Genomic DNA, 15,600 nt, shown 5'->3' with positions numbered 1-15,600 from the left:
TCCTTATGCTATGCCTTTAATGGGGTTTTGCTTTTGATTGCATGGTTGTGGGTGGAATATCTGATACTCTTGGCAACATATACTATATAGGTTCTTAAAATTATGTTTCTTCTGGCCTGGAGCAGAGCTGTGTGGGTGTTGGATGTTTCTTTGAGACCTGGCATTCCTGTTAGTTAATCACCTTATGTTATCTACAACTTTAAAGGAAGACAATGAATGTCTAGCAGCCATCTTCACTGTGTGGCACAGATCTGCATGCTGTACATTTAATGGTTCAGTTTATCAATCACCTGCCTGGGAAAGGCAGTGTTTGGGTAATCAATTATCCAGACATATACTTTGTGGACCAGAGACAAGTAAAATGTCACTTATTATAGTCTCATCAAAGGCACAGTGCTTAATCTCATAAGCAAATTAGAATATTAGTTGATCAGAAATATATTATGATCTGCTTAAGTGAGATGATGTGAACCTTTTTCTGGGCAATAGAGGAACATAACACAGTGTGGTAGGCCAGAATTTAATTAGCTGATAAATGGGTTGTTCTATACATATATCTGAACATTTGAAATATTTAAATTGTACTAGCTGTCTAATATCTACTAATTTTGACAAATATCAAAGAATCCCTACAGAAATGGCTGAATACATGATAAATTGGCTGCTGCCACTTAACTGAACTGAGCTGGATTATCAGAAGTAATCGGTTTAATTTAAACCCAGCTCATTTTAACTGAAAAAGGTTAGGGAGCAGCCACGTGATAGTTCAGCAAAGAGATCTAAAGAGGAAAGTAGTAATTTACAATAATGCAGGCAAGAAGGATAAAACACGGTGAGCAACACCAGCTGATTCAATAGATTTTCCATTAATTATTCATAGTGTAAGCAAACTCTTCTTCAAGATGCACTTACTAGTGAATTCTGAGAAAACTTTGAATCTTGTTTAAAAGTGGGTAACTGCCTTTTTTTTGCCAGGTACCTCTTGATTGAAAGAAAGTCTGATATGGAAAAACTAGGCAGTACTTGGACTTGATAGTTGTGCCTTTCCTGGTCTATTCAGACTAGTCAGAAAATGTATGATTGATCTTGGTTACATGAAGGAGAAGAAAGTACAAATCCCAATTTGCATTTATTTTTAACGCTTCTGTAAGCACAAGCAGGACGTTAATATCTTGTACTTTAGTTTGAGGTCTTGCATTGGAGTTATGGATGTGAGTTATGGCAACTGAGTTCAGTCCCACCTTCAATTCTTTTCTAGGGAGAGCACGTGTGCAGCAGCTAGCAGAGAACACGAGATATTTCAGGAGACGACTGAAAGAGATGGGCTTTATCATCTATGGAAATGAAGATTCCCCTGTTGTGCCTCTGATGCTGTACATGCCAGCAAAAATTGGGTATGTTTGACTGCATAACTTCTTACCCATCTTCTTTAAAGCTAGGTTGGATAAGAATATGTATGAAGAGCTTTCTAAATACAAGAAAAAATTTGTTTGATTTTTGCTTTTATGATCATTACTGAGTCCTGTAAAATATGGAAACTTCTCTAAGTGATCTTGAGAAAATTGAGGCTTGTAGCTTGGGGGGCATCAAGAAAGCACTTCAGGCAAGCAATTTTGCCTCTGGGTGTCACGTTTTAAAGGCTGGGTTGTGTGTTTCCATTATATTTATATGTAAAGTGTATAAATACACTAAAGAGGAGCTGAAATTGAATGGAAATTAAAATTAAAAGTAATTGGGGGAAGTCTTTCAGCTAGCTTCTCAGGATCAGAAGGAGCCAACATTTTCATTTATGAACTTTGAAAATTAGAAAAGGAAAAACAGTGGGGATGGAACATAATGGGACACAACAACATATATTTAATAAATTCCTAGGTTTTAAGAGGTCTAGATATAATCACTCAGGCATTGGTATTGTAAATACTAAAACAACTGTAGCACTTAGGTTTATAAATTCTTGCAGATTTGTGGGGTGCTGTGTGGATAATTAAGGCTAAAATTCTTCAAGGAGGATACATAAAGTGTATATTGAAAAATTTTTCAAAATAAACAAAAACCTGATTTCAAGGACAGCTTAGCTTTGATCACTACTTTTCAGGGTCTGTATAATGCAGTGCTCCATCACCACTTTCAAATTTGGAAAACATAATTTCATTTTATGCTGTACTCAGCATCTCTGGTACTTGACTAGCTCAGGCTTCAGTCTGGCACTTTTTATGAAGTTAGATACCCTCATTCTCCACCCTTCTCAGTGTAACAGAGTTTTAAAAGGCCCGTTAGCTTTATGGGTGCTGCAGATTACATGTCCAGCACACAAAGGCAGCTGTTTCCACTGCCCAGCTTCTCTACCAGTCAATAAAATCTTTTCCTTGGAAGTGTTCATGGAAATATTTATTAGCTGAGTAGTTGGGCCAGTATCTTACTTAAAATGAGCAAGAACAGAGAACTCTGATGAGAGTTGGCCCTTAGGATCTGCATTGGATTTGCTTGATCTTTTCTTTGTCCCTTGTAGCCTGTTTTTAAAATAGTTTGAGAGTAATAAATGGATACAAAATGAAGTGTATCAGGATGCACCTATTTATAAGGAAAACAGTTGTGGCAGAACCTAGTAAAAGAATGTTATTTTATACGTTCTTATAAACCTCTTAAGTTCATTGCTACTTCTCACAACAAGGTCTGTTAAAAAGGATTAACCATTTCCTTTGGCCTGTAGAAACACCCCCAACTGTACTGCCATTACAGATCTGATCGAGATCTTTGTCCCTCTCATTGTATAAATCACAGCCACTACTTTCTTTAGTCTCCTTAAGAATTTGTTTTGTTGAAGATAATGAGTGACAGTTGAATGATATTTTTGCACCTTCCTTAAAAATATTAGGTATCATATTAGATTATCTCAATTTACTGTGGTGATTCACTGGTTCCCATGATACTTATAAAGTGGTGCATTCTCTGATGCAGTAATGTACTTTAATAAAATTAAATTCATGAAAACAAAATATCTTGAAATTGCAGAAACGTCTGCTTTGGGGCATTGCAGCATGAGGGGTTCCTTGTATAGTCAAACTTCTGAGCCAAAATCACTCTTTCCTTTTGGAAAGATTTCCAAGCTTAGGTTACAGATCCATTTAGAAACAGCCTGCTAAAAGACCAGTCTCTGCCACATATAATCTTTCATCTTTGTTAGAACTTAATACACTGGAACCTTTTGAGAAGGACCACCTTGGGATTGAATTTTAAAAAGGCTTTTGTGAGCAGGCCTTTCTGCCTCTAAAAAGAAAGCACTGGAAGCTCCAAACCCTGGTGTGACAGCCTTGCTGCAGCAGAGGCCTGTATGGGTTGCCATACTGAGCCCTTCAGCTCCTGCTTTGCCAGCACTGGAATGACTGTGACTGTCTCCTTCTCCCTGGCAGCGCGTTTGGCCGTGAGATGCTGAAGCGGAACATCGGTGTTGTGGTTGTGGGCTTCCCCGCCACCCCCATCATCGAGTCCAGAGCCAGGTTCTGTTTGTCTGCAGCTCATACCAAAGAGATGCTTGATACAGTAAGTGTCTCATCTTGTCTTCCTTCTGTTCGTGCCTGCTAATAAACAGATACAACAATTGTCTGGGTTTTGTGCACTGGTTCAGTGTTTGGTACACAGCATGGTTGAACCTAACCTTCAAAGCCCTTTGCAATAGAGGTGGCAATGACTCCATCTCTTTCCTTGCTTTAACAGTGTGGAATGCCTGTTTAGGGTAAATCTCAGGACTTTTCTTGTCCTATTTTAAAAGAAGACAGTCTCATTCCTGTGAGACAATGCTTTTTACCCTCTTTAAAGGCTATACCTTGCATTGAAGGGGTTAGAAGGAAACATTTTGCATCTTCTGACCCTAGATGTTAATGGTAAGGAAAAAAAAAATAAAAAGGCCTGAGAATCTCCAAAACATACATATTCCTCTCAAAAGGAAGCACATGATTACTAGTGAGAATTTTTATTCCAGAGATTACTATTCCTGTTCTTGTTTAAGGCTTCAGAGCACTGTATCTTAAATGACCCTGCCCTAGTGAGTCTGTACCACATGCAGTGCCTTGCTTACCCTTAGTGGCACTTGCAGGGGGAATGGAGGTCCCCTCGAAGGAGGCCAGCATCACAGCTGGGAGATGCTGCCTTCAAAAAGTAAGGATGGTGGTTACTCTCTAACAGATTTGAAAGAGGATTATATGAATAAGTCTCACTGTTCTTAGTATGTCTTGCTGTGGTAGCTACATTCAATTTTGAGTCTTCTGAATAATCTTTTTTCATGGACCTGTGTATATAGGCAGTCTTAGGCACTGCCAAAGTTCTGCATTGCACTTTTTTCCCCACTTTTAGGGTCTGTGACTCAGAATATAAACTAAGTTGAGTCATGAATTTGGACTTCATGAGAGTAGACTCTATCTTGTTCAGAGACCTACTTGAAAGAATACCATAGGATACAGTCTCAAAGAGCAGAGGTGTCCAGGACAGTTAATTGATTTTTCCTCCCCACTCCTTCCCTGAAGAACGATCTATCCTGATTTAAAGGAGAGGAAATGTGGTGGGAAGACTGCATGGATGAACAAACCAAGAAAAATATATCATGAAAGTGTGTAAAACATGCAGGCACAGACAGGTGACCAGGGATGGGGTCAGGAAAACCAAAGGTCACCTGGAAGTCAGTCTGTCAAAGGACATCAAATGCAGCAGGCAGAGCTTTTATGGGGCATTAGTAGCAAGAGAAAGAGTAGAGAAAATGTGGAGGACTGATGCTGAATGGCACAGGAAAATCAGGTGAGAAATGCATGCAAGAGGCAAGGGTACTCAGTGCCTTTGTTGTCTCAGCCTCCTGGTGAGACTTAGGAATCCTGAGATCATGAGATTAGTGGAAAAGTATGGAGCAGTAAAGACTTACCTTTGGTGTGAAGGAGGCTCCAGTAAGGGAACATTTAAACAAAATCAACATGCACCAGTCCATGGGACCTGAGCTACGTCCACAAGTGTTGAGGGAGTTGGCTGTCACTGCAAAGCCATTCTTGATTATCATCTTTGGAGAAAGAGTTCATGGTGGCTGGGGATGGCTCCTGAGAACTGGAAGACAGCCAATGTCACCTTCTTCTTGAAGAAGGGCAAAAAAGTGTAAGGAACTGCAGGTTGAAAAGCCTTGCCTTTATCTTGAGAAGATTGTAGAGAAAAAAAATCTTGAAACTATTTTTGAACATTTTGTGGACAAGGTGATTGGGAGTAGTCACAGAGTAAGGAAGGGGAAATCATGCCCCATGTCCAAATATGATCAGGTGGTAACACTTCAATATGTGAACAGCAAATAGAATATCTAACAGATATTTACTAATGTCTTATAAGAAAAAAGACTCCGCCTTTTCACACTTGATTGCTACAGAACTTACATACAAATCAACAGCTTAAAATTAGAAACTTTTTAAATTTAATTTCTGTTAAAAAAATAGTAAGGTAGTGTGTGGTGTGAGCAGTTTTGTAATCTATGTGTAGTGTCATTGAGTAGTATCACCCTGCCGTGTATCTGCAGTGCTGTACTTGCTGCTCCTGAGTTGTTTCTGCTTGTGAGAGATTCCCTAACACTCCAACAAGAGACTGCTTAAGGAATTCCTTCCCAGCTACTTGTCCTGCTACTCTTCTCTTAAATATCTCTATTTAGTTGTTTCTTTTCCAAATAAAGGTTTGGAACCAGTACTTTCAGAGAAGACCTCTCCTTTGCTTCCTTTTGCCCTGTATAAAATAAATAGTATTAGACTTGGCTCATAGTGTGGTAATAGACCTGAGTTCATTGACACAAATGAGGGAGCAGTAACTTCTGGGACAGGTGGGCGTGGAGTGGGGATGAATGGTTAAGAGATGGGAGGAAGGAAAATAAAGGAAACTGAAGTCTGAAATAATACTGCTGCAAATTGACATACTCTTTCTAAATAATATTGCATAATTGGCATACTCTTTCTAAAACTGAAACTGTACAAACTTGATGTGCAGGCACTACCTGAGCAGTTGTGCAATTTTACAGTTGGTTAGGTTCTTGATCTTCTCTTTTAGTGACTAGCTGGGGCCTTTGCCATAATAAGCTGCTTTTGTAGGGTCTGTATAAATACCACATTTGCGCTCTTCCAAAATCTATCTGTAACTTTTATTACTCTGCTTTAAAAACCTCTTTTTCTGTCAATTCCTTCTGCATTTTCCAAAAAAATGTTTTAAATTTTGTGCACTTAACGTAAGATTCATTGCTAGAGTACCTCTGTAAGTGTTAAATGTGCTAAATTGAGGAAATGCTTGTTCAATATATTAGAGCTTGTCTGCTAAGAAAATTAATCCAGAGCAAAATGAGGTGTGAATTTTGAAGTGAATGAAGAAATCCTGATTTAGCTCAGTATGTGGAGGCTTTTTTCCAAGTTAGCATAACCCCCTTTATGGTTCAAAATAGCTGCATGCTCAAAACCCAGAACGTTGGCAAGAAGAGTTAATAAGGAGCAAGTCTTTGTGTCAGTGACTTTGTGCAGTGTTTTCTTGTGATGCAGTGAAAAGGGATTGATTTCAGGCAGCTAATCATTAAGGCAGACCTCAGGTCTAATCCCCCTTGCTAACTGTGGCAGCAATATCCAGGAGGAGGAAGAACTAAAATGAATGGACTTGGGGAGAGCTGGCAGACAGCTTCTTCAAGTCACCAACAGAGGAGACAACTTGGTATCCCATCTGTGTATTCATGGATGCTAACTAGGGCTCTTGTGGTATTTTTTTAAACAAAACTTAACCAGGTTTGAAGCATAGCGAAGAGAGGCTTCTCTTGCAAATAATAATATTTGTAATGCTTCCTTGTTCTTATTAAATACACCCACACAATGAGGAACAGTACTTAGTTAAAATTTTAACTGTTTTATGTAAATAAAACTTCCTTGCCTAAAAATATTTGGCTTAGGATCAGAGTGGAGTCCCTCATAACCTGCATCGCTGTGGGCTGTGCTTTCTTTTCAATGATGAAAAATATATTACACTCTCCTAAAGTCAGAGTACACCAATGCCATTTCCTTTGTAGTCTTTGCTGGTCACATGGTCCTTTTTGTTTTAAATTAATAAAATCCTAAATCTGCATTCAAGAATAACAGTTAACATACTCTTTCAACAGAAATTCGGCTTTAAATTGCTTCCATATGGGATCTTTACTTAAGGCTCTGGCAGACTGTGCCCACACTTTGTTTTGTTTTGTTTTTACCGAGGTCCAGCTTCTGGGTTTGTCATTCCCCCAGATTTTAGAGTGCAGAGGTTTTTGCTGCCAGATATAACAAGCATGAAGGGCCATTGTTTAAAGAAACAAAAACTTGAACTATCCATCTAGGAAGAAAAAACATGTAGAGCTATTAACCCCCATCTTCCAACTGTCCTCAAGAGACAAGCATTTGACGCAGATTGGAGCATCAGTGTTGAATTAGTGACATTCTGAAGCAATGCTGAATGTACCTATCTCAATAAATTTACAATTCAAGGCAGCAAAGAATGCCAACCTTTGAATTAAAAAAAAATCATATTGGACTTGAAAGTGATCTTCTGAATCAATTTTTGTCATTTGCCTATATAAAATAACTAGCATCATGTGCTATCACAGATTTGTCTGCAGCAACTGATTTATTTTGTAGTTTGCTCTAGGAGTGTTCTGTAGAAAAATGAAGTTTAGGATTTGGCTTTTAACAGACCTATTGTGTGTGGACAGATGTCTTATCAGAGATTGCAACATAATGGAAGTATGATTAACTGAGCTGGGACTTCCCTCATTTCTTACGCAAGCAGATGTTTGATCTCTGGTAAACTTCATAATATTTGAGTTCAGGTCAAAATGGTGAAAGGCTGTGCTAATTCAGTAGAATGTTCTGGGCCATCGGTTGCTTGAATGCAGCATTTGTGGCAACTTCAGTGGGACTTGCTTTCCAAGGAGAAAATGCTTAGGGCCCTGCCCAGAATAACTTTTTATTTTTCTTTCCTTGGATTGTCTGGCAAAAATCTCCTGTTGTTTATGACACACAGCTTTCATCTGTAGTTGTATATGGACAATGCAAATTAACCAAATGTAGATATAACAAATGCATCTATTGAACTTGTTAGTTCACTATTATAGTTTCCAATAGTTTGTCTTTCCTATTTTGCAATTTGAAAAATACAGATCAGTTTTGGTAACAAAGGTTGCTTTCAAATTGAATGATACACAAGGAGGAGTCAAACCTCAAACAAAATGTAAATTTTTTTTTCTATTTTAGCTTCATTACCTCCAGGAAGGGAAGAACATTATTCTGTTTTTCTATCTACAAATAGTCATGGGGTTTGCTGGATATTATAATCCTGTTCTGGAGCTGGAGTAGTCAGGTGGATGCACAGGCACTTTCAGTTAAGTGACCAATGCTGTTTATGTGGTCTCAAAATTTCTGAATTCTAAAATGAAAAAAAAAAAATCCTATGCACTTCTGAAGGTACCGGCTTCTAGCAGAGTAAAATCTCAAGTAAAATGGCTGCCAGAGTAGTCTGCATAGGCATGCATAAAGGAACATGTGTGGATAACTTGCATCTGTCTCCTCTGCTGATCTACTCTGATCTCTTTGTCAGGCTTTAAAAGAAATCAATGAAGTTGGGGACCTTTTGCAACTGAAATATTCCCGTCGCCGTTTGGTACCGCTCTTGGACCGGCCGTTTGATGAGACCACATATGAAGAAACAGAAGACTGAGCTCCCTCCATGTGCCTCAGAGGGGGGGACACACCCCAGGGGACACTCCGTGGCACACAGGCCACAGCATCCGTGAACAACACACTTATGACTGCTTAGTATAAGAGACATTTCCTCACAATACTGAAGTGGCCACATCAGCTCTAAATGGCATTTTGTAAATAGGGAGAGGAGAAAAAAATTCTTTGATTTCTGTGTCTTCAGGGTCTGGCCCTAGAGGTGCTTGGCTTTATTTTTTTCTTGTTGCTTTTTTTTTATTTATTTGTCTCAATGAGTTCACAGCAATCTAAGTTGGCTGTGGCTGATTAGTTCAGACTTTGTATGCACCATTAGCCTCCCAAATGCTGGCTGAGATGTTGTGAGCATGTGTGACGCTGGCATGGCAGCATTTTCAGTGTCACTGCTAGGTGTCTGATCTTCCCAATTAGGAATGAGCTGACCTGTCTGTTTCTGGAGACTTCCTAGAGAAACTGTTGATTGCTAACTTTGACATATTTAACAAGATGGATAATCAACCAAAGTTGGTTTTTTTTTTCATTTGCAGTTACTTATGTTTAAAACTTGAATTTAGCCTTTTTAAAATAAATGTGTTGTTGACATGTCGCTGACAGGACCATTGTTCCCAAACATTATTTAGTTTTGTAAGCCACGGGCAGAAGGACTTCTGGAACTGTAGCCTCTTTTCCTTCCCAGAATGGATACCAGATTGTCTCCTGGTTTTGACACTAATTGTCCTTTTGATAGAGGGTAAGTGATGGAGAGGGGTTTGTTTTGGTTTGTTTTTAATACTTCTGTTAAAAAAAAAAAGAAAAAATATGGGTTGTATATGTGTTGCTTTCTCATCTTCAGGTTAGTTTCTCTTGCTTTGGAATTATCATAAAGTCATGAAGAAGTCGCCAAGTCCTAGAAGGGAGCCTTTGGGTTTAAACAAACTAGAGCAAGTCTCATGGTTAGTCTTAAGACGAAGCCTCCTCAATAAGCAGGCCTATACAAGGGGTGATGATTAGGAGAACCATCTATTTCATGCAGATTGTGAAAGACTGCTGCCCTTTGCTATGCTAGCTCTCTGTTTCGTGTCATCTGTGAGGTGTTCTTCACTGGCCCTGTTAGGCATATGGATAGCTTGAATCTTGCAGTCATATATTACATTTTGGCTGGCCAGCAAAGTCCCCATTGGCAGCTGCTGCATATCTGTAGGTCTTCCCTGAAGAGAGAGAATGTCCTCACAATTGCATTTAGTTTGATATCTTTATTCTTTTGTACTTCTGTTACTTTCTGATCAACACTGCTCAAATGAGTGTTCTCTGAGCCAGTTGCTGTTTGGAGTCTTTATTTGCAAGTTTCATACTGTCCCTCTGTTTCAAATAGATGCCTTTGCTCTAACACACCTTAGAACTGGTCTGCTACTTAGTCTTTACATCTTGAATTCTTTCAGTGAACAGAATGGATCAACAAAAAGGTACCAAAAGTTTTAAATGAGTCAATTGCAGTATAGTTTGTTTCTGTAATTTATATTTAGACATACATGATTTCTGCAAATATAGTAAAATGTTAACATTGTGTCAGTTGGGTTGGGCCAGCTCTTCAGTTTGGGTTGGCAAAATACTTTTTGCAGGTTACTAGCGTTTTAGAAACAGACTGATCATCATAATACTAAAGCAGAGAGCAACTCAAGGCTCTTTGTGTGGTGCTGAAAAAAAATTCTTTTAAAGTTCTTTAATGTTCACTCTGCAACTAACAGGGAGGGAGTGTTTTGGCCACTAGAACCAAGCAGTCCTGCAAATACATGTGGTGAGTTAAAGGAGAATTGGTTTCTATTTTATAGACTATCTAACTTCATGCATTTATAGATCTTGTTACATTTTAATGTAATGGAACTTCAAAACACTGGTTTACCATTGAATTTCAGAAATTTCATTATATGAGAAGAACTGAAATTGACTGTTTGAAAATAGGTCCAGTTAACTGTTTCTGTCTAAGTCCATTAATGTTGGTTGGCTCTTCTTCTGGAGCTGAGTGAGTGCAGAATCTGAGAAGTCTGTATGTGCAGCTTGGGTAGCTATGAAATAGTCTCATGTGTTCAGGCAGAGTTAATAAACAGCAGTTAGCTGAGCTTACTTTCTCACTCATGTTCTGCCCAGGACTAGCTCTAACATTCCAGCAGATTACCTGCTTTCTGACTTCAATAAGCTTTACTGTTTTTTTTTTTTTTCTCTCTGGATTGTACTAGGGAACAAGAGGAGGTTAGTACAGGAAGCCCTGACATGAGCCCTGATCCTATTAACTTGATCATGCAATAGTTTAAGAGCAGACAAACTGATCAATTTAAAGGCTTGGATCAGTAGGTAGCTGGTTTTAAGCATTCACAAATGCACAGTGTGTTTGTCTGCTGCATAGCCAACTCAGTTTAGAAACTGGGAAGTATTAGTTTAGAAGTGGGTTATCATAGATTCTACAAGTGTTGAATCTCAACCTTGTCTCTGGGAATCAGTTTTAGAGCAGCTTTTCTTTGGAAGGGAGAAAAGTATCTGGAAAAATATTCACAATATAGATAAATCCTGTGTAATACTTCTGAAATAGTATTCAAAAATTACTAGTGTCCATTTGGTTTCTAGTTGCACTTGTTGAGGAAATTATGTTCAAGCTTCTGCCTTTTAGTATCTGTCTGCTGTGGCACGCTGTCTGCATATAACTTTGAATTTTGAGTTGCAAAGGCACCTCAGAAATAATTCTGGCAGTTAGCATTTGCAAAGTACTTGGTTACATTTCAGTCTTGCCATATCCTTTTTGGAAAGCAAACCCCCCCACTCCTCTCTGAGGCCTTTTGTTCAAGAGAAGCTGTTTTGCCAAAGTTTGGTAAAAACTATGAAACCTCTTGAAACTGCTTCTGAAAAAGTAAGAGTTAAGCCCAAGATTTCACACTTTTAATTCAGTAATTCACTGAGCTTGAAAGCCAAGAAAACCTTTTTGCATCTACTGAAAAAACTCCAGTAAGGGTTTGTGCTAGGCAAATCTACAGTATGTATGCTGTCACAGTATGTGTAGGATGGATTGCTGCTTTGATATTTATGTACTGACCAGAAATCTGTCTCCTTTTTCTCCTGGCAGTAGAAATGAATGAAAGAACCAATCTTGAGAGATCACAAAGGAGGAAAAGCTGCTTAAGAAATAAAACTTCAGTCCCTGCCAACTTTTCAGAGACATTCTAATTGAAAATGACTCCTGGTATTTCTTAAGAGATGCAAAATTGAAAAGAAAATGAAGGCTGCTTTTGAACAAAGGATTTTGCTCAGTACTGTATATTGGCTAAACTTACTCAAATATACAATAGTTACCTTCCCAGTACCTCTCTGAAGAACTAAGCAAGCAAGTTTTTGCCTCTCTTGAGCAGAGTGAAGAGTTTAGAACCATTACTGTTTTTAAGGCTAATGGCTATATTCTTTCACTCGTAAGAAAATTGAGAAGCTCCTATTACCGAGCATCAGCAAAGAGTGGGAGATCTGCTTCTTGTTAGAAACTGGCTTTCCCAAGTAGATCTTTGTCTTAAGGAACCTGATTCATAGTTTTCCTTTAGTTCTTTGGCAGAAAAGAAACCATTTTTTTTTGTGTCAGAATATTCAGGGCCTTCACTTTTGTTTTTTACACGACGCAAATTTTTGTATAGTATGTATATGGTTTATTTAGCTCTCTAGTTGCTCTATCTTTTCCCTTCTAAGTAGCATCCTTAATGAACAGTTCTGGTTCTTGAGTTATGGGTGTAGCAGTATGCTTCTGCTTTAGGCAAAGACTCAGGAGCAAGCTGACCAAACATCTGAAGGGATTGCATTACCCACCCTCCCCTTGCTGTTTCCTCAAAGAGTGCAGATGTGATACTCACTATCAGAGCTGCACCTTCACAAAGAATAGGCAAGGGAAATGTGCCCATAAAATCAGCAATTCTGTGCTGTGTGGATGAAGGACTGATACTGCAGAGATGAAGAAAAGGGGTAGTCAAATATTGCTTATTTTCAGCTGTACAGGGATCTTTCATGTGTACTTGAACAAGTATCCCTAAATCAGGAGTGCAGTTTTCAGTGCCTGAATGGACACTCCTCTAAAACTTTTCCACACCAAGTGGGTACTTCTTCTCCTTCTGTGCAAATTTTTATTTGTTTTCCTCTGAAAAACATTGACCTACAGCTGTTTGCTTGTTTAGAAGCCATGTTATCCATTCAGGGAGGTCATAGGAGAGGTTGGAAGAAAGCATGAACATGACTCTTCATTTCATCTAAGAGAAAACCTTGCAGCACTGGATCTGGAGCACTATGCATGAGCCCCCTTGCTGCATCACAGAGAAAGAAACTTGTGGAAATGTATCCCAATATCCAGTGCTCAGTCAGAATGTATGCAGTTTAAATATATTATTTTTACACTTTATATTCAGCCTATGAAAGTGTCAAGCATGCTGGGATCTGTGTGGATGGCATCTTCTGCATGGAGATTTGAGGCACCTGCAGTCTGTTCTGTTTTAGCACTAGTGAAGTGCTGAGCTGTTCAGGAGTGCTTAGTATGACCCCTTGGCAGGTGCATTGGTGGCTTTGGTGCTGGACCTGACACCCAGGTGGCAGGTGGCATTGGACCACTATTTGGGAAAAGCGAGTCATTTGACCTGCATAACCTGAACATGGTTTTAAAAGAAAAAAAAAATCTCCAAAGCCATTCTGATGGCTTTGTATTCCTGTAAACATTCCCAGCCTTGCAGTTGTTCACCTGTTCAAGGATTCAGATGTAATACTAGAGCACAAACATAAAGTGTTTGTGTGAAGTATTGTGCTTTACCTTTCACTGAAAAGAGAAGCATTTTTTGCAGACATTGGAGCTGTTGTGCTTATATCCCCGAATGGGGCTGGGTGAAGCAGATGATGACTGTGGTGTGTGTTGAAGGCCTTAAACTGTGATTCTTGGTATGAAGAATTAAAATTAAGCCTGACCTTGAGGAATGCAGTGGATTTTACCCCACGGAAGAATACTTGGTGCTCTTAGTTAAGCAGTTTGTACTGCTGTTTTCTTGGGAGGGAGAGGTTTAAAACTCAGTTTGTGTGTGATCCTGGCTAGCAGCTGTTTAAGGGGATGTCTGTACATGGAAGCCAAAATAGTGCAGTTCTCTGCACCGATGTTCCTGTGCAGCTTACATAGTTCTGTGTACTCCCATCAGGAATTTGTTCCTGGGCTGCTCAAAGTGGGAGACTTACTGAGACAGTCAGGGACTTCAGAACCAGTGGCAGCTAGCAAATTCATTTCCTCAGCAGTAGGTGAACAGGTCTCACGTGAATATTCCAAGGCTTGGTGCCATTCCAAAAATACCCACAGTGAGGTGAAACATGCACCAAGCCATCTGACCTTTGTAAAGATTCTTTTTTATTTTTTTTTGCCAAAGCTCACCCTATTCAGGCAGTATTTCTGCTACCCCCTAATGGTTTATTAAGCTTAATGCATCTCTAGCCTCCCAATCTTAACCTCAGACCCACTTGAGAGAGAACTGAGGAATGCTGGAGCCTGAGGCTTTAGGCAAGCAGCCCCAAAGCCAATGGTGGCCCACATTTCCACAAGCCCTGGGCAGAATTACCAAGTCACAGCACTTCATCTTAAATTGCACTGTATTCTTATGCCTCTGTGTTGCTATAATGTACATATATATTGGATTTTTTTGTAGATAAGACATTTTAGATAAAATTTTTAAATGGGCCCCCCCAAAAAAAATATTTTATGCCAGATGTCTAATTTTTTTTACACTTGTGATTAACATGAATATGGATGCTTTGTGGGCAGGGGAAAAAGATAAATGGATGGTACATTGGCTTTAAAAAGGTAACAATGCATGTTTAAAAAAAAACACTGGAGAAAAAAATGCTTGGGGAAAAAATTCATTCAAATATATTCTGTTCTGCATAATAAAGACTTTAAAAAAAGGCTATATCATGATTTTGGCACTTTTTTCGTTAATTAGGCTTTTCCCTATTAAGGAGACTGAACTCTCTTCTTTCCCAGTCCTTTTCCCACCCACCACCAAAATAAAAACCTCAAAAAAATTCAACACATGAGTTTTATACTGGAATGACTGGGTAACACCATCGCCTGTTTGAGAGCTCAGATCATTGTTCCCCTCTAGCCTTGTACTCTAGAGCCAGGAAACCTTGCATGAGAGATGGATGCTTATCTGGTTTTTGGCAGTCTCTGGTCCATCGTACAGCAGGAGCTTTGATGTGCAGTCTAGAAAAGCCGCTTCTGTTGTGGAAAGACGCCTGCAGTCGTAGCTGCTGTTCCTGATGTGCAGCACTCCCACGATGAGTGCCTGCTCTAGCTCGGTGCTGGCCCCAAAAAGCTGCTGTGCTTGAAAGCTAGGCTGCTACCCTTGGGTGCTGTTAAGAGTGTCAGGCTGCTCTCAGCTGCTGTGCTGCTAATGAGATGTTTGAAAGGGCTTCTTGATACATCTCGCATGGGATTCTTGACCTCACATCTGTCTTGCAGTTTGTGTCTTGTTTTAAACATTTCCTTCCATTCATCTCAGCCCTAAGTCTGCATAAACCAGATGTCAGTATTTGAAAAGGAGGTGCAGGTCCTGATTTTAGCTGTGGGTACACAAATGGGCCCAGGTGATTTGCAGCTTTGCGCTAAGGCTGCTGTAGAAATGTTGGGTTTTCCCTTCTAGGTCTCCCTTTCTGAGACCGTGCCAGCACTGGCAATTCTACTCAGTAGGCTGCAAAACCTCCTTTCAGTGTCATTCCCTAATAATTTTTTCATAGTCCTTTCCCTAATTTCCTTCATAGGCTTATGAACGCCTGTGGAAATGCTGGAAAAGATTCTCTTTACACCCCAAATAAACAGCCACTC

The 15,600-nt window shown here is 39.4% G+C and overlaps 1 protein-coding gene across 1 annotated transcript in view; it reads left to right on the top strand.

The window, feature by feature from the left end:
• Positions 1–14,683, top strand: part of SPTLC2 (serine palmitoyltransferase long chain base subunit 2) — a 77,546-nt gene extending 62,863 nt beyond the window's left edge. Inside the window, exons 10-12 of the mRNA XM_066551912.1 lie at positions 1,259–1,394; positions 3,411–3,540; positions 8,611–14,683. Of these exons, the coding sequence (XP_066408009.1) occupies positions 1,259–1,394; positions 3,411–3,540; positions 8,611–8,730 (386 nt within the window). The 3' untranslated portion in view covers positions 8,731–14,683. The remainder of the gene's footprint in view (positions 1–1,258; positions 1,395–3,410; positions 3,541–8,610) is intronic.
• Positions 14,684–15,600: the final 917 nt, after the last annotated feature.

Source organism: Molothrus aeneus, chromosome 6, assembly GCF_037042795.1.
Source record: "Molothrus aeneus isolate 106 chromosome 6, BPBGC_Maene_1.0, whole genome shotgun sequence".
Lineage (NCBI taxonomy): Eukaryota > Metazoa > Chordata > Aves > Passeriformes > Icteridae > Molothrus > Molothrus aeneus.
Note: the sequence above shows the minus strand (reverse complement) of the source record. Positions and strands in the feature narration are given on the sequence as shown.